At 47.8% G+C, this 26,034-nt stretch overlaps 1 protein-coding gene across 4 annotated transcripts; it reads right to left on the minus strand.

Moving 5' to 3' along the window:
• Positions 1-12,950: 12,950 nt before the first annotated feature.
• On the minus strand, positions 12,951-24,933 carry U2AF1 (U2 small nuclear RNA auxiliary factor 1). Of its 4 annotated transcripts, none has more exons than XM_082655394.1 (8): positions 24,794-24,933; positions 21,258-21,345; positions 17,865-17,931; positions 14,483-14,532; positions 14,232-14,330; positions 13,552-13,673; positions 13,376-13,468; positions 12,951-13,225 (listed from the first exon to the last, which is right to left on the minus strand). In XM_082655394.1, the coding sequence occupies exons 1-8, from the start codon at positions 24,835-24,837 to the stop codon at positions 13,087-13,089; spliced, it is 702 nt and encodes a 233-aa protein (XP_082511520.1). In that variant the 5' UTR covers positions 24,838-24,933; the 3' UTR covers positions 12,951-13,086. The 4 variants fall into 4 exon arrangements, with proteins under 4 accessions (XP_082511520.1, XP_082511518.1, XP_082511519.1 ...); XM_082655392.1 differs by having other exon boundaries at positions 13,540-13,673; XM_082655393.1 differs by lacking the exon at positions 17,865-17,931 and adding an exon at positions 18,746-18,812 and having other exon boundaries at positions 13,540-13,673.
• Between the last annotated feature and the right edge of the window lie 1,101 nt (positions 24,934-26,034).

A 26,034-nucleotide genomic window follows, 5' to 3' on the forward strand; every position in this document is an offset into this window, starting at 1 on the left:
CAGGGATTTTGTAGAATGTCCTTGGTTTGGTCTGATTCCACCCAGGGGATGCACTCTGGATGGAGACCACAGCAGTGGTGCTAAGTCAGCGTCTGAACTATTGTTTCTTTACTGATTTTCCTGTGTTCCTGCATTCCCTCACTTCCCCAAAGATCATTAATTACTGAGACCAGTTTAAGGGCAAGCACTGTGGCCAAGCTTAGATCACAAAGTGGCTTAGGGGACTTCTTGGGTGGCACAGTGGTTGAGAATCTGCCTGCTAATGCAGGAGACATGGGTTCGATCCCTGGTCCGGGAAGGTTCCACGTGCCACGGAGCAACTAAGCCTGTGCGTCACAACTACTGAGCCTGCACTCTAGAGCCTGCGAGCCACAACTACTGAGCCTGTACGCCACAACTACTGAAGTACGTGTGCCCTACAGCCTGCGCGCTGCAACTACCGAGCCCGTGTGCCGCAACTACTGAAGCCTGAGCACCTAGAGCCTGCACTCAGCAACAAGAGAAGCCGCCACAATGAGAAGCCTGCGCACTGCAATGAAGAGTAGCCCCCGCTCGCCACAACTAGAGAAAGCCCATGCGCAGCAATGAAGACCCAATGCAGCCAAAAAATAAATAAAATACAATTTTAAAACAAAAGCAAAAACAAACAAACAGAAAAAAACAAAGTGGCTTAGGCCAAAAATGGCTTCTCTTGTGTTGAGAAGGCCATGCCTGGTTCTCTTTCTCCAGGGACCCCCTACCCTATCTGCTTGCACAATGTGTCCTTGTTATGGGCTGAACTGTGACCTCCCCAAGTTCATATGTCAAGTGCCGCCCCCCAACACACACTTAAGAATGTAACTATATTTGTGCATAAGGTCTTTGAAGAGGTGATTAAGTGAAAAAGAGGCCTTTAGGGTAACTAAGACTCCTTGACCAAACCTTGGTCAGGCTCCTCTGAGCCCTCTTCTCCACTAGCATCCCCCCAACACCTTGTTTTGGGCCTGCCTAGGCCACTTTTAGCAGGAATCCTGCTAAGTCAGTTTAGAGAGACTGCCCCACCCCATATCTGGTCTCCCTTGACATTCGATCAAGGTCCCCCCCTTTTGATGTAGAAGTCCCTGGCCTGCCTTTAGCAAGAACTCTACAAGGTCTGTCTATCAAGAATCTCCCCACCTTAGGGCTTCCCTGGTGGCGCAGTGGTTAAGAATCCGCCTGCCAGTGCAGGGGACACAGGTTCGATCCCTGGTCCTGGAAGATCCCACATGCCGTGAAGCAACTAAGCCCGTGTGCCACAACTACTGAGCCTGCGTGCTGCAACTACTGAAGCCGTGTGCCTAGAGCCCATGCTCCGCAACAAGAGAAGCCACTGCAATAAGAAGCCCGCACACTGCAACGAAGAGTAGCCCCCGTTAGCTACAACTAGAGAAAGCCCGTGTGCAGCAACGAAGACCCAACGCAGCCAAAAATAAATTAAAAAAAAAAAAAAAAAAGGAATCTCCTTGCCTTGATGTCTCCTAGTAGTTTTCCATCCACTGAGTCCTCACTCTGCTCTTTGGCAGCAGATCCCCGGCTTCCTCCTTGTACTTGGAGTTGAGCCCCATCTCTCTCTCCTATTGCAACAGTCTCAAATAACGTCTTCTTTACCCTTTTTACAGGTGTCAGAATAATTTTCTTTAACAAGAGTAGGGGCTCGGCTTAAACAACAAACATTTATTTCTCATAGTTCTGGAGACTAGAAGCGCAAGATCAGCCTGGTGAGGCCTCTCTTCCTGGCTTGTAGACGTTGGGGGAAGGAGCAGGGGACAAGCTCACTTGTGTCTCTTCTTATAAGGGCACTAACCCCACGACGAGGGCTCCACCTTCATGACCTCATCACCTCCCAAAGGCCCCACCTCCAAATACTGTCACATTGGGGGTTTTCTGGTTGGGGGACGGGGGCACAAATATTCAGTCCATAGCAGGCTGGAACCCAATCTGACTGGTGTCCTTATAAGACGAGGAAGAGACACCAGGGGTGCACTCACAGAGGGGAGACCACATGAGGACACGGGGAGAAAGCGGTCATCTACAAACCAAGGAGAGAGAAACCAATCCTGCAACAACCTGATCTTGGACTTCCAGAACTGTGAAAAAATAAATGTCTGTTGTGGAGGCGTTTGCTGTCCCTGCACCCAAGGGCCCTAGGGGCCAGCAAAAGGGCTTGCAGCTCAGGAAGAGGCAGGACATTGAGGCAGATGAGGGACGTGTGAACTCTCCTGCGGAGGTGAGTCTGGGTGGCAGATGGCTGGCTGGCCCCTCCAGTTACAGGGCAGCAGGAGGAAATGGTTCTCATCCACAGGGTGACAGAGCAAACGCAGGAGAACAGCTAATGGTAGAAGCATTACACAACAATGTAAATCAACTATACGCCAATAAAACTGGAGTCTCTTTCCACCCCCAGTTCCAGGTCCCAGAGACAATTTATTTGGCCATTTTCATTTCATTTTATTTATTTATTTATTTTTGGCTGCGTTGGGTCTTCGTTGCTGCGTGTGGGCTTTCTCCAGTTGTGGCGAGCGGGGCCTACTCTTCGTTGCAGCGCGCAGGCTTCTCATTGCGGTGGCTTCTCTTGTGGAGCACGGGCTCTAGGTGCGTGGGCTTCAGCAGTTGTGGCACACGGGCTCAGCTGTTGTAGCTCGCAGGCTCTAGAGCACAGGCGCACAGGCTTAGTTGCTCCGTGGCGTGTGGGATCTTCCTGGACCAGGGCACGAACCCAAGTCCCCTGCATTGGTAGGCGGATTCTTAACCACTGCGCCACCAGGGAAGCCCTGGCCATTTTCAAAATGGTATTCATCGCCATCATGTAGACAATATCCAGTATTTCTTTTTCTTGATTTATGAACTTTAGGCCATAGCTATTTTAACAATAAAAATAAATGCTTGGGCTTCCCTGGTGGCGCAGGGATTATCTCTTTGTTAAAGAGATAATTCTTTCCCCATTGACTGGTCTTGACACTTGTCAAAAGCAATTGACCACAGATGTTAGGGTTTACTTATGGACCCTCAATTCTAAATATTTTGTTGAGCTATACATCAATCCTTATGCCAGTACCACACCATTTTCATTACTGTAACTTTGTACTAACTTTTGAAATCAGGAAGTGCAAGTCTTCCAACTTCATTCTTCTTTTTCAAGATTGCCTTGGCTACTTGGATTTCCTTGCAATTCCATAAAATTTTAGGATCAGCTTTTCCATTTGCACAAAGAGGCTGTTAGGATTGTGAGAGGGACTGAACTGAATCTGGAGATTGTTTTGGGGGAGTACTGCCATCTTAACAACATTAAACCTTCCAATCTGTGAACAAAGGATACCTTTCCACTTATTTAGTTTTTCTTTCATTTCTTTGCAATTTTTTGGTCATTTTCAGTGTACAAATCTGGCACTTCCTTGATTAAATTTGTTCCTAAGTATTTGATTCTTTTTGACTTGGGGAATGAACTTTCTAGCCCATGAATGAACGTGGGGGGTCTATTTATTTAGCTCTACTCTAGTTTTCCCAACAATGTTTTGTCAATTTCAGAGTCTGTTTTGTACTTAGTAACTGCTTTTTGAAAATTTTTATTTATTTATATTTATTTAAAAAAAAATTTTATTGGAGTATAGTTGATTTACATTGTTGTGTTAGTTTCAGACGTACAGCAAAGTGAATCATATGTCCACTCTTTTTTAGATTCTTTTCCATATAGGCCTGTACTCAGTAACTTCTTATACCACCTGTCAAGTCCTCACCTTGTAAAACAAGCCTATTAGGGTTCCTGGTTATTCCTCTGCTTGTCCTTCTCCGTACCACCATGTCCTACCTTCAGCTACGAATAGTGTTACCACTAATAACAACAACTAGCCCTGCTTGAGCACTTACCATGTACGTGCCACTCACTGTTCGAGGAACTTTACCTAACTTTAACTAATGGAATCTTCATAACTACCCTAGGAGGAGAGGTTGGGTGACTTGCCCAAGGTCTGCAGCTAAAGGGGAGCAGAACCAGGATTCGACCCAGGCAGTCGGACGCCTGCATCTCTGCTTTTCTTGCCCGTCTTGCAATGGCAATCAACCCAACCCTGGGACATGTCAGGTTGACCCACATGAAACTGCTGATGTCTGACCATTTTTAACCTACAAAAAAAATGGCAATTTCATTTGATTCAACTTGTTAAAAAAGAAATAAAAAGACCTGGGATTTGAAGCAGGTGCCTGAATGTTTGTTCACCAGATGCAGGTGGGGATTGTCTGAGTTTAAGGCTCTGCTGTGTAAGGTTTGAACACGCACGCCAAGGAAGCTCCAGCTGGGAGTGAGCCAAGTTCACCTGGATGAACCTGGCATCTTCTGAGCAAAAGGCCACAGTCTGTCCTGAGATGGGGGCCCCGTTTCGGAGGTGAGAGCTCCTGAGCTCACTCTAACAGTAAGTCCCAAGCGGGGGGGGGGCATGGTAGGTCCCCCCGAGACCCATACGGTGCCATCCACGTAAGTCATCCGGCCACCAGGAACCCGCCGCCAGGGACGGGTGCAGCTCTTACGTCACGGGCAGGGAGCTCTCCTGACGGGCCACGTGGACTTGCCGGGCTGTGTTTTCAGGCCCGTCCTGCTTCCTGGAACAGGTGCAAGGGAAGGCAGCCACCTGGTGGCCTCAGGACTGTTTGGTTGAGAAGCTTCCATTACATAAGATGCCATAGGAGGAAGAGACCTTGAGCTTCAATGTCTTTGAACTTTATGGGGGAAGGTGATTGCGGCTTTGGACTACCCTCTCTTAGGGATTTGATGTGGGAGGAGGGTTACACTTTCTCAATTCCCGAAGTTTCAGATTGCTGGCTTTGTTCTCATTCGGTCTCCCGCACAGGTGCTGGGAAGCCTCTCTGGACAGTGGGACCGAGGCTCAGGGGAGACAGATGCTTCGGGATTGAAGTTTCAGCCTTGACCTCAGGGCGGCCCTTGAGTTGATTACTGCACGGTTCTCACCTGTTCCAAACTTTCTTGGGATGAAGCCAACCGCCCATCCGTGGAACAGGAGGGGTAGGGGTACTGGGGACATGGCCTGTGCGTGACGGAGGGCAGCCTTGAGGGGTGAGTCCTCCCCAGCCCACTCTGGACCCCACCTGCCTCCTCCCAGGGAGCTGGGAGAGAGCTCTGAGGAATCCTGGGGTGGGAAGTGACGCCCCTTTAGCTCAGTACTGTGTTTCCACAAGGAACCAGCACCCATCACAGTGCTGCCTCCTCCCCTCCCCTCCCATGCCCCCTCCTTCCCAGGAGAGGAGAGTGGTGGTCTGCTCGGCGGAGGCCCTTGACTTGTCCGTTCTCTCCCGACTGCAAGACACTGATCCGTTTAAAAGGTGCGAACCCTGGGGACCAACTCTCCTGTCCCCTCCCCAGGTTGGCATTGGCAGTATCCTGGAGACTGTGCCTGTCCTGCGGACACAGGCTGTCCCTCAGGTGGGCTGTCCCAAGGTCAAACCATGGATGGAGGTGGCAGTACGAGTTCTACGGGCCTTAAAACCCACATTCATGTTCTCCAATCAGCTTTATCAGTAATGAAATTGATAAAGAAAAAAAAATCTGCTGAGGTTAAAGCCGTGGAGGCGACCTGGAACCTTCTCTCTGACCACATCTGACCGCCAGCAGGTCCTATGGGCTCTCCTTCTTTCTGACTATATGGGAGGCACGAGGAGGTACCCGGGACTGGGGAAGCTGGAAACGGACCCATCTACACGTGTGGTCACCTGATTCAACAGAGGCCCCCTCAGCTCTGCAGGGAAGGCTGTGGCTCTTTCCACAATAAAAGTTGCTGGAACGATTGGCTAACCCTGTAGAATGACAAGCGCCCCTACACCATACACACAAAACGATCAGAGAGCAATCCTGCGTGTACCCTAAGTGTGCACGCTAAGACGATAGGCTTATGGCGAGGCAGAGCATCAGCAGGAACTCGGCAGCAAAGGTGTGTTAAACAGGACCCAGAAAGCACCGTCCACAGAAGACATATTGCTGAACTGGACTAGTTACATGGGAAGACATGCGTTCATCCCACCACTGAGAGGGAAAAGGAAGCCCTAGACCGGGATAGATATTCGCAACCTTCAACAAAGGACTCAGACTGTGTAAAGAACTGCTAGAAATACACAGGAAAAAGACAAACGACTTGATTTTAAAATGGGCAGAGACTTGAGCAGGGCCTTCACAGGGACACGCAAATGGCCAATGGCACGAAAAGGCACCAACCTCATCCGTCCATTGTGGACGTGCCAGGTGAAGCCAGGGACCTGCCAACCTGCCACTGCAGCCACTGGAAGAGCTAGAAGGCAAAGGGGACAGAGACCGTCTGTCCCAGACTCAACGGCCCCCAACACCTGCCACAGTCCAAGCTGCCCTCCCCGCCTGCCTGGACCACAGCAGTAGCTTCCACTCTGGTCCCCTTCCAGCACCCTGCGGTGAGACACTACTTCAGAAACACGAATCAGAATGTATCGTCCTCGTGCTCAAATCCTTCCCACCACTCAGAACGAGCTCCAGGTCCTTCCCAAACTCACGAGGCCCTGTACAATGTCGCCCTGACGCTCTTTCCCGTGTGCTGTGCCTTGAATGCACTTTGGAGGACGCTGCTGTCCACCCAGCATCCCAGGACCCCTCCCTCTGGCGCCCCTCCCACTGCAGTGCTGAGTGGCCTTGTGACTTGCTTTGACCCACGAAGTGTGGAAGGAAGTTCACGTGTCTCTCTGATCAGAGTTGAAGAACCGGCAAGGGGTTTTCCTCCCTTTCTGCACCCGCGGGCTGGCCACGCTCCATCCAGGTGGGGCTGCCCCACCAGCCGCCCCAGGGAAGATGACGGTGCTGGGAGTCAGAGCAGCTGGCCCTCGGCCGACACATGGGGTGAGGGGGGATGAGGGCCCCGTGCTTCCACAGCACAGCCTAGTGCCGGTCTTTCCTGATCCAGGCATGTCCAAGCTCACTCCTTCCTCAGGGGACGCGTCCGCACCGGCCCCCCCTCCTCTTCCTCCTTCTGTTCCTCCAGCTGGCCAGCTGTGCCAGGAACAGGTATTAACTACTCGATTCATATGCCTCGAGCTGCAATTTCAAGTCAGCGGCGTCCAAAAACATACTGAACGTTGCAGACAAGCTGAGTCAAAGCAAGGCAAGGCGATACGCAATGATTCCATTTATATAAAATTCAAAAACAGGCAAAACTGTAATGTTTGGTGAAGCCTATGTAGAGTTTTTTATTATTATTGGAGTACAGTTGCTTTACAATATTGTGTTCGTTTCTACTGTACAGTAAATGGAATCAGCTATACGCATACATATATCCCCTTTTTTGGATTTCCTTCTCATAGGTCACCACAGAGCATTGGGTAGAGTTGCCGGTGCTATACAGTAGGTTCTCGTTAGTTATCTATTTTATACATAGAATCAATATTGTATGTATGTCCATCCCAATCTCCCAAATCCTTCCACCCCCTAGATTTTTAGTTTTGTTTTTATTGAAGTATAGTTGATTTGCAATGTTTATTCTTTTTCAGATTCTTTTCCATCATAGGTTATTATATCGAATACAGTTCCCTGTGCTATACAGTAAGTCTTTGTTGGTTCTTTTATTTTTTTTATTTTAAAAAATTAATTAATTTTACTTTTGTCTGTGTTGGGTCTTCATTGATGCATGCAGGCTTTCTCTAGTTGCAGCGAGCGGGGGCTACTCTTCATTGTGGCGTGTGGGCTTCTCATTGCAGTGGCTTATCTTGTTTCGGAGCATGGGCTCTAGGTACGCAGGCTTCAGTAGTTGTGGCACGAGGGCTTAGCAGTTGTGGCTCGCGGGCTCTAGGGCGCAGGCTCAGCAGTTGTGGCGCACAGACTTAGCTGCTGTGCGGCATGTGGGATCTTCCTGGATCAGGGCTCGAAACTGTGTCCCCTGCATTGGCAGGAGGATTCTTCCCCACTGCGCCACCAGGAAGTCTGACTGATTATCTATTTTATGTATTTTGTATCTGTTAATCTCAAACTCCCAATGTATCCACCCCCCACCCTTTTCCTCTTTGGTAACCACAGTTTGTTTTCTATGTCTGTGAGTCTGTTTTGTAAATAAGTTCATTTGTATTGGTTTCTTAGATCCCACATATAAGTGATATCCTATGATATCTGTCTTTCTCTGTCTTAGTTCACTTTGTATGATAATCTCTAGGTCTATCTATGTACAGTGTTTAAGATAATAAAACCAAATCGAAACAAGACGATGGCCACACATGTTGAGATGGTCAATGGCCACATATGTTGAGATGGTCGATGGCCACACGTGTTGAGATGGTCGATGGCCACACGTGTTGAGATGGTCGATGGCCACACGTGTTGAGATGGTCGATGGCCACACGTGTTGAGATGGTCGATGGCCACACGTGTTGAGATGGTCGATGGCCACACGTGTTGAGATGGTCGTTTTCTCGAGGAGGGAGGTGCTTTGTGGCTGGGAGGCTGGTCTGGGCGTTGGCCGGTGCAGCTACTTCCTGACTGGGCAGGACCTTCTAGGGGGTTCACCTCATAACAGTTCTCTAAGTATTGTACGGTAGGCATCACGCAGCTCATTAAAAATATGACAATCATGGAGCCGGCTAAGAGATACAACACAGATGTGATTGGGACTCTCCTAAGAAAACTTAAATAGAACAAATTAAATATTTGTTATAATTCATCCTTAACTCCTAGAATAAATCCCACTTAACTGTGGCATATTTAATATGCTGCTAGATTCTGTTTGCCCATATTTAGGACTTTTGCATCCATATTCAGAACTGAGACTCCCCTGTAGTTTTGTGTGTGTGTGTCCCATTTCTTGGAGATTTTATCAGTACCGTACTCATTTCATATGAAGAATTTGGAAGCTATACGCAGTAACAATTTGGGTCAATTAGATGCCAGGTGCTGGGTGTCCCGGGGGAAGGTGTCCTTGCTCTGGAACGTGAACCCTGGAGAAGCTGAGGCGATGCAAACCCCTACGGGGTGGGGCAGGCAGAGAACTAGAGCTGGAGCGCTGCGGGGACTTGCACACGGCTCCTCACGGCTACAGACCCCAGTTGGATTCTCTGCTTATCCTGAAAAAGCCCATCTTTGCTGGAGATATAACTGGCAGTCTATGTGTTTTGGGTCAACACAGCCAATACGTCCTTTATTTTTGTTGATGGAACTAGCTCACCGTATCTGCTGTTACTTGCACTGGGACAACGTGCTCAATTTACCTGATTTCTAGAGCTGTCCCCTCCTATCTCCCAAAAGGTTATGCAGATCAACTGGAATAAAAAGCCTGACCCAACAAGGTGCCTTCTCTTCCTGCTTTGTTCCATGCTGCCTGTGTCTGGATTGACAGGGACAGGAATTCGGCCTCCAGGGCTAGTTCCTGTTGCCACTTCCAAAGCCCTCTGAGAACCTAATCCCCGCGCCCCTAGACAGACCCCAGCCCTCTTCCCAAGTTGCTCGGCTGGACCCAAGAGTTCTCGGAGCACCTGGTCTTCTGAAGCGCCTCTTCCAGTTGAGCATCCTTTTCTCAAGTGTAGAGCTTTGCCTATTCTTGCCCTGAAATGCCAGCCGAAAATGCTAAGTGCCAACAAGCCATTTATTCCACCTTGCTCACTTTTGGCTGGTGCACAAGCGTGTGTGCAAACACACACACACACGTCACAGCACCCTGATGGACGTGCTGCTACACCCCAACCCTAGGAGATACGAAAGGCAAGGCAAGGCACCATGGCTGATGGAGCCAAGCTTATTCCGGGCTGTGCTTTCCCGAGGTGGCAGCATGGAAAAGTCCTTACGTTTCAGGGATGCAAACATCTTACGTACACAAGGTTTAAGTACCTGGGGCTTCACCACAATTTCTCTGCTTTTGAATATGTTTAAAAAACTGAAATGCTCCTTCAGCAAACGATGGGTGAAATTTGATGAGAGCAATTAAAAAAGTCCCACTTAGCAGACCAGAAGTTGAGAATCTTATATTGACCACAATCCTATGTTGTTTCTTTGGAAAATTCTAAATGGTCTGAGAACCCCCAAGACTGGGAACCACTGGACTACACAAAGCCAACCTCACTAGGGCCAGCCACGCTGAGTCCCGTGTGACACTCTGACTGCCAAGACCCCAGCCTGACTTTCCACTACAAAGGCTCTAGAAGCACATTTATAATGCCAGTGTTTTGAATAGACTTTTTTTTTTTTTTTTTTTTTTTTTTTTTTGCGGTACGCAGGCCTCTCACTGTTGTGGCCTCTCCCATTGCGGAGCACAGGCTCCGGACGCACAGCCTCAGCGGCCATGGCTCACGGGCCCAGCCGCTCCGCGGCATGTGGGATCTTCCCGGACCGGGGCACGAACCCGCGTCCCCTGCATCGGCAGACGGACTCCCAACCACTGCGCCACCAGGGAAGCCCCTGAATAGACTTTTAAAAAAGAAAAATCATTTGCTGCTTCATCCCCTTTTGGTAAATAAGGACTCCTGAACTGAGAAGGGAAAAAGTGATACTGCAGTGACCACACCAGCAACCCTTTCTCCAATACTAGCTTGTTCAAAGGAAGTGAATTTTCTCCAGTCGATAGTGGTGGTGACCTCAAACACCAATGTTTGAAATATTTAAAATGATTTTCAACTATTATATATATACACATGCATAGGGTAAGCTTGCTATACGTGTGTCAAAACAGCAAGCAAAAAAACAAAGGCTGTAAAAGTTAATTGAAGTAATTCAACACAACTGTTGAATTAAACGTGTTGATACCGTGTTTGAGTTTGTTTCAGCAGCTGTTCTCTATTTGGTTTCAGTCTTAATATACATCGTGTAATATTCAGGACAAGAAACTTTTCCAGTAATATTTGGGCCCGTCCTCATTACAAATCAATTATTTCAAGTGGCTTTTTTAAAAAAAATAAATTTATTTACTTATTTTTGGCTGCGTTGGGTCTTTGTTGCTGCGCACAGGCTTTCTCTAGTTGTGGCGAGTGGGGGCTACTCTTTGTTGTGGTGCGCGGGCTTCTCGTTGTGGTGGCTTCTCTTGTTGCGGAGCACGGGCTCTAGGCACGCGGGCTCAGTAGTTGTGGCTCGTGGGCTCTAGAGCGCAGGCTCAGTAGTTGTGGTGCAAGGGCTTAGCTGCGCTGCAGCATGTGGGATCTTCCCAGACCACGGCTCGAACCCATGTCCCCTGCACTGGAAGGCGGAGTCTGAACCGCTGCACCGCCAGGGAAGCTCCCCCCCATTTTTATAAAATAAAAATCCCCTTGGACCTGGCTGCTACCACCTTTACTTGGGCTTATCTACTGAGCTGCTCCTTGCTGACGTGGGTAGGTCCAAGCATGCCCAAACCAGTGGCAACACGGGGCAGCTTCAGGCCCAAACTGCCCTCAACGGCCTTTCACTCCAGACCTGCATTAGGGTGTGGAGGGCGGGGCAGCAGGGTTCCTTTCCCTTTACTTTGTAAGCTCCTCTTTCTGACTTTGGTGACAAAGTTTTCAAGACACTTAAAAAAAAAAAGTCTACTTATTTTTGGCTGCAACGGGTCTTAGTTGCCGCACGCGGGATCTTTCACTGCGGCGTGTGGGTTCTGTAGTTGTGGCACACGGGCTGTCTCGTTGAGGCACGCGAGCTCAGTAGTTGTGGCGCGCGGGCTTGGCTGCCCCGTGGCATGTGAGATCTTAGTTCCCCGAGCAGGGCTCGAACCTGAGTCCCCTGCGTTGGAAGGTGGATTCTTAACCACTGGACCACCAGGGATCTTCATTTACTTTTGAAACTAGAGACTTTCACAGGAAAAGGTGACTCTAATCACAGTTAAGAAATACAAATTAAACATTGTCACGTTGCCGCCTTCAGATGCAGTGGAAATGGCTCAGTCATTTCTTCAACTGACGAGACTTAGATAGAAACTCTGAAGTACTGGTGCCGACTCTTCTGCGAGTATGAAAACTGATTTAAAGGCAACTTCCCAGACCACCGACTCCAAGTGCCGCTTTATCCAAAATCATCTGCCCACTACTGCAAAAGGACAAAAAACCCCAGAATTTCAACACTGCAAGCCTGAACAAAACTAACATAATCACTAAATCACTTTTTATAATTTATCAGATAAAAGCTGACTTCCATGAAACAAACTGGTCAGGGAAGTAATGTGTCTCCCTGCACTCAGCAGGCACACCTCTCAGGAATGGGTAAGAGGGTCGGACGCCTGCGGGCAACCGTGCTTGGGGCTGTCTTGAGGAAACACGGGGATGCCACGCAGTGCCGTGTGCTGGTCACCTGGAAGCGTGTTTCGGTTTGCCTTTGGGTAAGACATTCTCTTAAGAGGATCTCTGTGCTCTCAGCCGAGGCGCAGCCACGGCAGGAGCCGGGACACGACTCCACGGCTGCCCTGAGTCACACTGCCCTGCGTTGCCATGACGAAGATGGTTTGGGAAGGTGACACCAGACAGGAGGGTTCTGCCGAGGCAGATGTGATCACAGGGCTTGTGCTCCTGTCCCTTAGTGGTTTACGACGCAGCCATCAGTCGGTGACACAGAAACGCGAGTGCCTGAGCGCATCCCCGTGTTATATGCCACCCGTGCCTCAGGACACAAGGCAGCCCTTGGGGCAGAACTAGAAGCTCACGGATAAGAACCCAACACTGCAGGCTCCACGGACTGCGCTTGGTCGAGATCAAGTTTCCTGCAGACGCCAGCGCAGTCTGCAGGGCTTCCACTCCAGTCTGCCGACAGCTTCGGGAGAGAAACACTGGATTACCTGTTAACGTGCAGATGGCAGGAAACAGGCCTTTTTCGCACACGAGTTTTCCCTTAACCGGTAGGTGTGTTATTTATACGCGAAGTGCCTGATGTAATACCTTCACCTCAAGGGCTGATGATGTATGCACAGGTCTGTAAAGGAAGAGACTGGAAACAAAGACTTGGCACAAGAAATCAGTCACACAGGAATTCTGTATCACTACAAATTTTATTCAGAAACCCATCTTTGTTTTTTTTGTTGTTTTTTTTAAAAAAACTCCCATTATGAACTGGCTCGGTCAACCAACGACGGACGACGCTTCCCAGCAGACACGCGGCAAGAACAGCACGGCTCAGAATCGCCCAGACCTCTCTCGGTCTCTCGACCGCCTCCTGTCGCGTTCCCGTCCCCCGCCGCCACCACCGCCGCCGCCGCGGCCACGGTCTCTAGACCGAGAGCGACGCTCCCGAGAGCGGGACCGCGACCTATGCCTGCAAGCAAGGACAGAAAAGGACACCGTGGCACCCACACCGCAGCACGCAACATACAGGACGGGGGGACTGACACGTCTGAACACTGCAGCTCATCGCGCCGATGAGGCCAGCAAAGGAGAACCAGGCACGGCTCACTCGAGTACTCACTTCTTACGGCGGCGCCCGTACAACTCCCGCCGCAGCTCCCGCGAGATGGGCTTCAGGTGCATGAAGTTGCAGAAGCCTCCCCGTGTGCACTCCCTGCGGGAGAACAGGCGGGGTCACGCGCGTGCCCCCCGCCCAGGGCGCCCCTGGGGCCTGCACACACCTACCCCATCTCGTACTGGCGGCAGCAGGCTTCTCGGAAGTCGGTCACAGGGGAGAGCTCGGCGTGGATCGGCTGGCCGTTAAACCAGCGGTTGTTCAGGTCAATCACGGCCTTTTCCGCATCCTCTTCACGGCGAAACTGAAGACAGGCAAAAACGTTGCCGCCCACACCTCCACGACAAACGTCTTCAACTACTGACTCAACTACGCGTCACCCGCTCACAGGAAAAGTAATTCACATGGGATAAAGTAATTCGGGTGGGATACTGTCGGACAGCAATTTAAGCACCAGCCCACCCTTTATTTACAGTGAGTTCATTTTGCTACGGTCCAAGCTCATGCCCTATATGCTGCCATGGTTTTCAAATTCAACTGGTTAAAAGAACACGTCATGATTTATGCAGGCAATGAAAGCTTTTTGTTTAAAAAAAGGGGTGGGGGGAGAAGAAACCAAACATATAAACCAGCTTCTTCTCCCCAGTCCAACAGCCGCTAACCAACAGCTGAAGACACCCGCCGACCGGGGCCCTCCCTGCGCCTTCCCGGCACCCGCAGGCCGGCCACCGGACCCAAGCCGCAGCCAACGAGGGCCGGTCAGCGCATCGAATTCATGGACAGGGCCGAGCACGTGGAACTTCGAGGCTAGCGGCTAAGGGCACTAACCCTTCCTCAGCCTCACCTGCCGTCTCACTCCTACCTTGACATACACGTTCCCAACAAGGTGGTCTCCGAGGTTGTCGCAGACGTTCATCTCCTCCACCTCCCCGTACTTCTCCTCCATTTCTGTGAAAACCTCCTGAAGGGAGGACAGTGGTTTGAGGATCACAACAGAAATAAAAGAGTAACTGAACATAACTCACGTTTAGGCATTTTTATTAATGGAGAAAAGTCCTAATTCCATATACAGAGGGTGAACAACAGGTCAGTGGGTTTCAGTCAACAGCTCACCTCAAAAAATTCATCATAGTGTTCCTGCATCTCGACATCGCTCACAGCACCTGTGAACAACAGAAATCTTGCTGGTTAGAGCAGGGAACCGTGACTGAGACAGCTCTGTGCTTAAACTCAAACTGCTACATAACACACATCAGATTATCTAGAGAGAAAACGAGAGCTGCGTTCTACTGGAGACTGAAGACACTGCATTACACAGCCACTTGTTAAAATTTTAAAGTGTGGTGAGATTTTTAAATGCCCCTTATGACAATCTCAATTCTGGCTATTAAAATGTTAAAATCACAACAAGTTTTAATCAGCATCAAAGGGCCAACATTTTCAGAAAGTGTGAGGAAAAGGTTGACTCTCAAATTAAGAAACTTTTAAGTGAAAATTTTCTTCCTTTTTAGATTTAAGATACAGGCCAAGTAATCACACTGATTTTTTTCCTTTCCTTTATTAGGTTAAAATGAAAGCTGAAATCAGGGTAAATGATTAAAAGCTTATGTTCCTGACTAGGTTCTTTTACCAATTAGCAGCCACACAAAATGTCATTAAAGTTCTTTCTGATGCGATTAAAACCCAAATGACCGAAAATAAAGACTCAGTAGGATAATTACCAAATTCAATTACAGTATTTTGAACGCCCTCTTTCACATAAAGGGAAAGTTACAATGCTTCGTTGAAGAAAGCATTATTTTCTATTTCAAACTATTTTCATCAAGTTTATTCTTCATAATTCACATGCACTAAGTGAAATCAAGTCAGTTCTGTGGATAGATTTTGCAAATTTACATTCTATCCTCATCATCCTCCTACCAAATCTTACCATCAAACTCTAACGTTCTCTGAACCTGAATCTGAGAAAGCACAAAGCTGGTGTGTCAGTAAACTGATGCTCCAAACAGCCAGACCGGGGAGTGGCTTCGAGGCTGGGACAGCCTGTCTTTAATTGTCACCTTCCACAAGCCACCTCCTGGACTGGCTGGGCTGTGGCCATGGGCTCTATCCACACTGCGCTGCCTGCGAGTCCCGAGCTCGCTGGAAAACTTTTTACCTCAAGGATAAGAACTAACTTCAGTTTTTGATCCTGACAATGATTTAAGTTCACTTTCTTGCCACTGGAGTTGGGCGGGGGGGGGGGGGGGGGGGGGGTGTCCCTGCATTTTAGTTATTTTTGAATTTCTAGGAATCCAGCTTGCATCAGAACACAGAACTTACTGAATGCATTAGGCAACAATGGCTACTCGACAGCTCGTGTCGATTTAAAAGCTATCGTGACCGTACCTTCTTCCCTGACCAGAAATCAAGTTCTAAACAACAGAAAAGCTAGTCAAGTGAAACCCATTCCAAGGGCAGATTTTAATGTTTACAATTTCCTTCTCCACATTAGAAAAAATGAGAAGACAGAAAATATTTACACACTCAAAAAGTTTTAGCAATACTGAGAATCAAATTTTGGTGGCTGTTAAAATACTGGCTATATTCTTAGAATTCCTATTCTGTTACCATATAACAGAATATCGTATTTTAAAATTTATGTAAAGTTCATATTTTAAAATGCTTGATGGTGGGCATATCTCATCTCCTATACTCTGGTTAAAATTTCTGAGTCAATCAAAATGACCTAAAAGGCAGAGATGAGTGATTAAAAAACTGTTCAATTAAGAAAGTATTTACACGACTCAATATATTTTAAATAAGTACCCAGTTTTCTTACAGAAACGCTCTTAAACTGGGGTTCATTTTTGAGCTTAATCAGAGCAGAGATAGCTTATTTTTCTACAGATAAAAGGGTACGTTAAAAAGAGCCAGTAATTTTAGGAAACTGATGAACCTAGCTAAATTGTAGAATCAGAGTTGTGTTTAATTTGTACAATCTGGACCCCAGAATTGTAGTCTTTAGTACAGCTAAACTTTTATTTTGTAGCATATGCAAAACAAGAGTCCTGTGAATCGCAAATACAGACACAGAGAACTAATCCAACATTCTTCTGTCAATAAAGCATACGCATCCCCGAAAAAACAAGCAGGGCAAAGAGTGATTAACTGTCATAACTCAGTCATCTACTTCTCATTCATTTCTACCCCAGGGTAGGGCTGTTACAAAATTATTTAATCAGTCCATAGAGAAACAGTTTCTTCCACCCATTGATCTTATTTCTTTAAATAACAGAAAACCAGGTATTTTAAATCAAGGGCTACCAAGTAAATCCTGCTACCATCAGATTCAGGGAAAGAAATTAATTCTCTATCAGGTCAGCATTAGCGTCGAAAAACATTTAGTGTCTCGGCAGGAAAAATGTACCAGTCCCTCCCCTGCAGACACAGGCACCGTGCACGCACACACACGGAACTGGAAGGCCTCCCAGTTTGGGGCCAGCTTGAGGAGGTGGTGGCTGCTGGGACCATTTCACCCACTGTAGGTCACCCTATAAACTGAGGGGCTCCGGGCCAAGGGTGTGTTTGATCCAGGTTTGTGGCTATCCAAAGGTACCTCGTGGTATTATTCTGTGATCTAGTTTTTACAGCTTCAAAACAAACTGGTGAATGAGAAGCATTTACCCTTTGGTCTGGACCCCTTGATTTTAACACGAGTCCAGGATGTTCGTTTCAGCTTATCCTCAGATGACTAAATTCACTCCACGGTGAATTTCAACAGCTGTAAAACTTAACTTTCCAGAGATAGTAGTATTTCTCCTGTTCCCCAAAAGATACCCCTCAGTAAATACCACATCCATAACTCAAATTCAGCATCTCCCTTACCTGAAGGAACCAGTAACGTCTACTGAATGCCCAGTCTAGAGCTATTCCCTACCAAGGATCCTTTATTTCCCAAATGTAATAAACTAACTCCTGAAGTCGGAAATACCTACATAAAGTATCTGATGAAGACAGGAGTCCACACAGGACTGGTGTTGCACTCGGGTCAGTGCAACTTGGAGGACCCTACTTGGGAAACATTCTCAGAACAGTGCTCTCACAGTTAAAAGCATGATCTCCAAAATGGAGTTTAAGGGGAAAAAAGTCTAATAAGAAATAAAATCTGAAAAACAATTTCAGAACAATTTTTTTTAAGTCAGAGAAACTTTCCCTGTCAGCGGGAAGAGCGTGCACACACACCCCCCCAGATGACGGCCAAGGGGCCGGAAGGGAGAGCAGCAGCGCCATGCTCTTGTCAAGGGCACCCTCTCCAGTCACTTTTTCCTTCCTAAATAAGTGGGCACGAGTTCCAATCTCAAACAGAGCTTTCCATGGGGTCAGTGGGACACAAGCTCTCGACACCTCTAGTGAAAGGTGGTCCTTGACACTACAGCGGCAGACCAGATGGAGTTGACGCTGAGCTCTGACACGCAAGCCCAGGGAACCAGGGAAGGAACTTGTATGAACTTACAGCGCAAACCGTCAGCAGACTGGGAAGAGTTTTGAGGGTTACGGTAAATGTTCAAGAGGGCAATGGTCTGAAATACAAAACGCAACAACTTTATATCATGGAAAATTAAATGTAAACACTTAACCGGTTTCCTGTGGCGATCACTTCAGTCAAGACCCAGTGCTGAAAAAAGAGCAAGTTATTTTCTTTCGAAGCAGAGGTGTTCTCTCTTAGTTGGTGGCTGTCGTGGAGCGCCCTGACACTGCGATGCAACAGAGATCCCATGACATGTTCATATTGTATTTCTGTCAGACTGTAAAAATTCTCCCTTTCGAAGCTCCAATCCAGTTAAGAATGCAAACAACTCGGCAGGCTACTACCAAAATATTCCTGTTACAGGAAACTTTTAATGAACAAATGAGAAAGGGTGCCTGTATAAACTGATTAGAGAAATACAATAATTACGTATCATGAAATCTCTACTTCCTAGAGGAAAAAGTATAATGGTGAAATAAAACCCACACTTATTGGGCAACTTACCTTATTAAATCCTAAATATTCCTAAGGTTTTTGATTTCACAGAAAGAACTTAATAATTGCCAGGGGTTCAGTCACTGTGAAGACCAATGACTGGCTGGTGACGTCTGGGTGTCACAGGGCCGGACCCCTCTCGTTAACAAATGTCCACGGTGGGAAGAGGTCCGGCCAGTGACCTCCCGGCCAGCCTGCTGAACGCAGCCAAGTATCAAGTTCTTGCTGTGTGCGCCAAGGACCTCCGGCACCGTGTCCTGTTTGCAACAGCTCTATGTCAGCAGCTCAGAAGCCAACATTATTTGTCTCAATTAAGAGTGGGCTCTTTAACACCATTGTTTTAAAAAAATTTCTCCAACTGTGGGACTTACAGTGTGAGCCGTCAGCCGTCTGTGCACTGTTTTGGGGATTACGATAGATGTTTTGAATCAAGATGGTCTGCGGGGAAAAAAAAATAAAAAGGGGAATTCTACTGGCTGCTGTGCATATATTAGACAATTGCAAAGAGACAACTTGTTTGCAAATGGCTCAACGCCTGCTGTTTGTTTCCTGCAAGTCAGACACTTGTCTTCTGAAGAGTACACCCAAACCATCATATTATGAAAACAGAGTTTGAGCGGTGACTTAGGTCAAGTGACTTAGGTCAAGTCAGCCAGCAACCAAGAAGAAATTGTAATTGTTACTTTGAGTAGTCCCATGTCACTGAAGTGTTTTAAGACACGGTAAATAATAGAACGCTAACATTTCCTCATACTTCAAGCTAGCAGACACTATGATGTCGAAAAAGTCACATTATAATCATATTCCCCATATGAAAAAAATTTTTTTAAACCAAATGCATAAGCCAAGTATATGCAGTCCGTCAAGCTCTCTTGATCTCGTAGGAAACAGGCGCACCCAATGGGCTTCCTAACTCTCATGGACACCTAGCGTATTTACATTTTCTTGGTGGGATCTCTGTTTACATAATACAATAGCTTAAAACATTTGCTCTTTTCCAATCCTTCTTTTAAGGGAAAAAATCCTTTTAGCCCTTGTGCTTTAAGCTGGATGAGGCAGACGTGAAACCTTACATTGTACCGTTCTTCTCAAACTCAAGTTGTCTGAAAAAACAAACCATGTTTAAGTTAGTAGGCTAGCATTACATGAATCTTAATGTCCACATCACTGTAAGAAGCTTAAAAAGAAACCCACACTGAATTATGCTAGATTTACAAGCTGAACCAATAAACCACATGATTTAAGAAAATAAATATTCAGTCTCAACGTGTATCCAGAGCAGTTTTGTAAGTGGTTTCACAGAACCGGCCGCCTCCGCTTCCAGCTGCGGGGTCAAGGGGAATGGTCGTGCGGGTCCCTCAGCCGCAGGTCTGCTCTGGGAAACCCACCTGGGAGCATGCCCGCCAGCCACACAGCACAGCTGTCACCACACAGACCCACCCCCAGGGCCTGGCCTCTCTGCAAGCCACTGATACCGCCCCAAGTCAACCACTTCAGGACTCCGACGTTCCCAAAGCCAACCGCACTTGGTTTTTAACTGGAATCACCAGTGTGTGGCAGCTCTGATGGAAAGCTATATGAGCCCAGTGATCCAACAGGAAATTCATTTTAGCTCTCACTCAGGTCATCTGGCAGTGGCTGTTTAATAATAAAAGAAACTTCACTTAAAGGGAGTAATTCAGTTCCATTAAAATCACAGGTGGTCAGGATTACCTAAAGCCAACCAAACGAATCAAAACAAGATGTTCAAGTGAACACATACACCTGACCCCACCAAACTCTAACGGAATCACGGCCACTGGCCAAGTGAGGGAGATTTCGTTCATAAACGGAAGCACTTAAAAAAAAATTTCAACAAACAGAAAACGTAAAGCGAATCCTCCAATATTCTGAATTTCAAAAGAGACATGTTCAAAGCTATTAAATTAGAAAATACTGTCTCTTTCTTACAACAACTGACTGACTTTCCTAAACACTTATACACAGTGGTTCTGAGGCTGCATTCAGACTTCACGGGCGGCTTGAAGGAGCTCAAGAGCCCTCAGTCTGGAAAGACTGAAGGATAGATTCTTTTCAAATCCAAACATTCAGGTAAACACGGACAGAAGCTTTCTCTTCCTCCCAGAGGTGCTTTCTCCCTTTAATTCACTGGATCTGTTGCAGGGTGTAAACCCTTGCCTTTTCTTCAATTAGCCAAAAATAAACTATCAAAAATCACCATTTTTGACCGATCTGAACTCACAACATAGCCAAGCCCAAGGTAACAGGCATCTCTCAATTAACTGAACAGACTGGCCACGAATAACTGAAAGTAAATGCCTGTCTTCTAATGTTAACTTTCATTGTTCATGTTTCTAATGACATGATACAACTTGCTGTGTCCTTGGCTGGGGTCTCAGAGGGGACACACCCAGGGGTATTGGAGAGCCCCTGCGTGCACAGTGTGACGGCTCTGCTGACAGTCACACCAGCGTCTCCTCTAAGGGGGCTCCATCCACCTCTACTGCCTGGAGAGCAACAAGCGGAAAGCCAGCTCTGCAGCTACCAGCGCCTGGAGCAGAGGCGAAGGCAGCGCAGGCCCGGCTGCCCCTCCCGGCCCACGCCTGTTAGAGGCAGGGAGGGTGGTCAGGCAGTGAAAACCAGTCACAACCCATAAGTTTTTCTAATGAAAAAAACAGGGAATGGTGCTCTCAGACCTTCCGCTAGGGGTGGTTCACCTGCCTCATTCTCATTTAAACAAACACATTTATGAACACAAATGGAAAATAAAACTACAGAAAAACCCCTGCTTATTAACACATGGAAATTAACTGCCTCTGTAAAGTACATTAAGTTTTGATCATTTACATGGAAACGGAAAAAAAAAAGGAAAAACAAACAAACCTGGCTAAAGGTCGGTTTATTGTGCAACCGAGAGCATCTGTCTCCATGACGACATGCTCCAATTTTGAAATAAAATGAACAGTTGACTCTGTAAGGGAAAATAAGAACTGATTATTTTGCTGGGAAGATAACAAATAGATGGAAACATGTCATCAACATGATAAATGCTATCAAACTACGTTTCTTTTACTTCACAAAAACACAGGCACATTGTTTTTACTGGTAATAGGTACCTTCCCATATTTTAGAACTACTCAGCTTCAATTTGCCCCTCTAAAAACATGGTACTCTTTCAGTGAAGAACACTCTAATTCTAACCTGGTTCCTCTGCATTGGAATCCCCTCCACTTTCAACTACAGTTGACCCTTGAACAACACGGGCTCGAACTATGCAGGTCCACTTATATTCAGGTTTTTTAGTCATTAAATCCTATGGTACTGCACGACCCATGGTTGGATGAATCGTAGGATTCGGAACAGCAGACATGGGCTGACTAGAAGTTAAACTCAGACTGGATTATTGACTGTGCAGAGGGTCAGCACCCCAACCTCCACGTGGTTCAAAGGTCAACTGTACTTCTCTATCGTTTCCTCTTAAACTGTATGTTAAGTTAATCTAAAACTGTATTTAACTTAAAACCTATCTGTTCTTTAGTCTTCCACGATGAAATTCTCTCTTGAGGACATCAACACGGTGTAGCGAGGGGTCAAGATCCTGAGTCGGCTACTAGCTGCCTGGACTTGGGCCAGTAGCCAGCCCCTGTCCAGGTCTCAGGAGCCACCTGTAAACTGAGGAAAATGCCAACATGGCACTGTTCCGAGAACCAGAATCAGATGCACCATCTGTGTGCTCATTACACGTAGTCGTTATTATCTAAATAATCACAAGGTCCAGGTTCCCTCACCCAAGACACCAGACCAATAGGAAATTTCCAAAAAGAGGTCTGGTTTCCAAAAGAAATTTCCAAAAAGAGGTCCTCCTGGTTTCAATACACTGAAAACAAGCTATTGGGGAACTCCCCCCCGTCTGCAGGAACTACACGAGGCCACCTTCTGTCCCCATATCGCAAAGCCCTCCCTTAAAAAGCTCCAATACTTGGGCCATCGGATAAAATCAAAACCAGCACTCCAGCCAGCGTGAGAGCAACGCAAGGTGGCTTGGCATGACCCATCCATGATGAATTATGCACTCTCACCAGGGGGCCCCATTCAAACTTAGACTCGCAGAGGTGGGAAAGTTACCCTGTAGATTCCAGTATTCAGCAAGGGCCACCCAGAGTTAAGGTCAAAGGGCCTCAGTGAGATCTGATGGACCATTAAGGTCAACTAGCCATTGATTTACTATCAGATGGCAATGTAAGTGGAAACGTCTAACGGTACCAGGAGAGGAAAATGATTACTACATGTATTTGCAAACTTGTGAGTCTCGCTTCAGATTATTTCACTTGAGTATGTAACATTACATCTTCAGGAAGCCACTTGAAAATAAAGAGCTTATTTTAAGAAGATCCCAGAATAGACAAAACCCATCTCAACAATCAATACCCAACTATTCCATACAACTAAAACAACCCTTGGTCCTGTACTTCCAGAGATGACTCTCTTTTCACGATGCCCAGTTAATTACTGAATTTAGTCTATCAGTCAAAACTTTTCTAGTGTGCTCATTAAACTACTGAAATAAAATGATGTAAAACACGTGATTTACTATCACAGAGAAGATATCAGAAAGGCTAATCTATGCTTAGATTTAGAAACTGTCCATAACCTCACATGTGTAATTAGCTAGATATTTTTAATTGGTACAGACCTACATTTTACTTCCAGCTTAAATTGAAAAAAAAAAGAAAATTAAAAGGTTAGCGGGAATCATCATCTTCATTTTTTAGGAGTCGAGATGTTTCCTGGAAACTAAAACCCCGCAAGTCTCCCTGAAATGAGAAACCTAGATTAAATACTCGTTTCCTGAATTACAGCCATGATTTTTACAATACAGCACCAACAGACTGAAATGTGGTTATTTATAGAAGGAATATAAAAAACATTGAAATGAACCTCTGAAGTAAGAGTTTCATAGAGCAAAGAGCGAAGACACCACCTTATGCAGCTTTTTACCAGAACAATGGAAAAACACTGCATGGGACATAAGTCATGGCGCACACTAACATAAGCTCAAGAGTGAAATTAACACTGCACGCTCTTCAGCAAACTCCGAGAAGCCTCTTTTTCCAGCAGAGCTGGCCAATCCATTCAAGATCATGTTCCCCAAGCTGCGGCCTCTGGAGCCACAGCCTTCGGGGCACACACCTCTTCCATAGCAACTAATACATTTTAATGTGTTTTACTTTAGTTATCCTTTACACAATAAGTACCCCCTCACTCCTTGAGTTCCTTGAGAACAAGATCCAAATTTTACCCATCTTTGAGTCCCCAGAGACTGGCCTTGAGTTGACACTCAATTAATGTTTCTGGAGTGAGTATGACTGATGCTTTTGTCTTGTGAGTTTTGCTAGGAAAAAATATAACCCCCTCTTCCAAACAACACAGGAAATTCTAGAATGTGTAAAAGAAGACATTTTACAAGATAGACTGCATCCTGGAAAACAGAAACAATTTAAAGTGTTTGATCAAGTGGTATTGAAACATTATCTATAGCACCCTTAGGAGTTTATCATTAAAAAACATATTCACGTAAGCCCTGTACAGCCCTAAAGAATCCCAAGATGTTAACCATTTATTCGAAGAATAGATTAAGCTTAATCTTTGGGTTTTCAAATAAGAATTATCCTCCAAAATGTCTGGAAACATTTCCTTTAGTCTAAATTTCAGTGAATAAACTGGAAATTAATACGTGGCAAAATCAAAATTATATGTTTTACTTTTAATCTAACAATTGGTTACGAAAGATATACAACCTAATAAAAGAAAAAACACCCATCTTACTATTATATTGGAATTACATCTTAAAGTATTTTAAAATCAGATTATGTCTTTTACGGTTAGTTAAACCCGTAATCTCCAAAATACTTTTTCACATCAAATGTCCTTATGATCAGCCCGATCACCGCTTAACTCACACAAGAGGCTCGTGAAGCGGATAAAACCCTAACAGTTAGGACCCTAAGTTATCTAACGATTTAACGCGGGCGAAGCTTGTACTACCGCTTGCCCGACTCGACATTAAAAGATGAAAGTTGGGGGAATCGTTAATGTTGACAACTTCAGCACAACTCGAGGCGGCTTCCGCGTGCCGGGGTCGCGGGGGGCCAGGGTCGCCTGTAGGTGGGCCGCCGAGGAGCCCCCGGCGGGAGAGGCCGCGCCGCCTGAGCGGAAGCCCGCCACCCGCCCGGCCCATCGCCCGCCCGCCCGGGCGCACGAGGCGGCGGCGCGCGCGACTCCCGAGGCCGGAAGAGCCGCCCGCCCCTCCCCCCGCCGGCCCGCCGGGCCTCCCGCCGCCTCCCGGGCCCCGCCGCCGAGCCTCGCCGCACACTGCCCGCCCCCCTGGCCCGGGACCCCGGCGGCCGGCTCTCACTTACTTGTCTTTCTCGGTGCCGAAGATGGAGGCCAAATACTCCGCCATTTCCCACCCGCCGCCGCGGCCGCCGACACTGGTGCGGACGCCGACGACCCCTCCCGACGCCCGCGGGAGACGTCACCCGGACGCGACGACTCTCGGCCCACCCCGACGGCCTGGAGGCGCTGCCCAATCGGAAGAGACGCTGCCTGCGCGTGGGCGGGGCTTGGCGCGCGTGAGGCACCGCCCTCGCGGCCCAGGAGCCCGCGCGCCGCCCGCCTGAGTCCCCTCCCGGCGCCCCCTCCTGGCGCTTCCTGCGCTCTCTGACGGCGCTCCCTGCGATCTCCGGCCACTCTCCCGCGCTCCTCGCGCCACTGCCGAGGCCCTAAGACCCCCGCCGGCGTCCCCCGGTGCCCAGAGAAGCCGAGCGCGCAAACGGCGGTCAAGGAGGAGGAGGCGGCGGACAGCTTCTCCACGCTGTCCCTGGGGCTGGGCCCGGGGGGCGCCTGTCCCGCGCGGGCGGGTTCCGCGGGTTCTCAGCGGGACAGGCGCCCTCTGCCCGCACTTTCCCTTTGGGACCCCCACCGTCTTTCGAACCCTTCCTCCGGGAAGATCCCTCCTCGAGCACCACTCGTAGGCGGGGAGCAAAATCTGGGTGCCCAGCCGTCCCCGGTCCGGGAGGTGCGCCGCCTGGGCCCGGTCCCGGGAAAGCCCGGCGGGTTCGGAGAGCCTCCGATACCCAGAAGGGCGGCCGCACGTAAACCCTAAAGACCGCGGAAGAGCTGGAGCGCAGGGGCCGCCGCGGGAAGGGGGCCGGTCGGGAGCCGAGCAGAGGTTACAGACCTACGGGGACGCCAGGTCCTTCCCCCAGCGCTACCGACCTCCGGTTTTCTTAGTTTATTCCGGTTTTTGGAGGACTCTCCTTTCTATCCATGTTTCCTCCTCCTTGCCTTTTTTCATGTAACCGTCCATCCTTGAGGAGGCTTCATAGGATACGTGGTCAAGGTCCTGACTGCTTTTGTAGCTGCGCAGAGCTCCACTGTGTGGTCAACCCGTCCCCTGTTGATGGGCCCATGGGTTGATCCAGTCTCGTCTCCATTAGCAGTCCTGCAACAAGTGGCCTCCTGCAGGCATCTTTTTGTATTTGGGGCAAATGCACACCTGGTGTGTTTGCCAACCAAGCTCTGCAGTCTTGGGTGTTCATAACTAAACAAGAGAATGCAACAAAGTTTTATCCTGGGGGGAGGCCTATACAAAAGTGAG

Source organism: Grampus griseus (assembly GCF_964374135.1).
Source record: "Grampus griseus genome assembly, chromosome: 5".
NCBI lineage: Eukaryota > Metazoa > Chordata > Mammalia > Artiodactyla > Delphinidae > Grampus > Grampus griseus.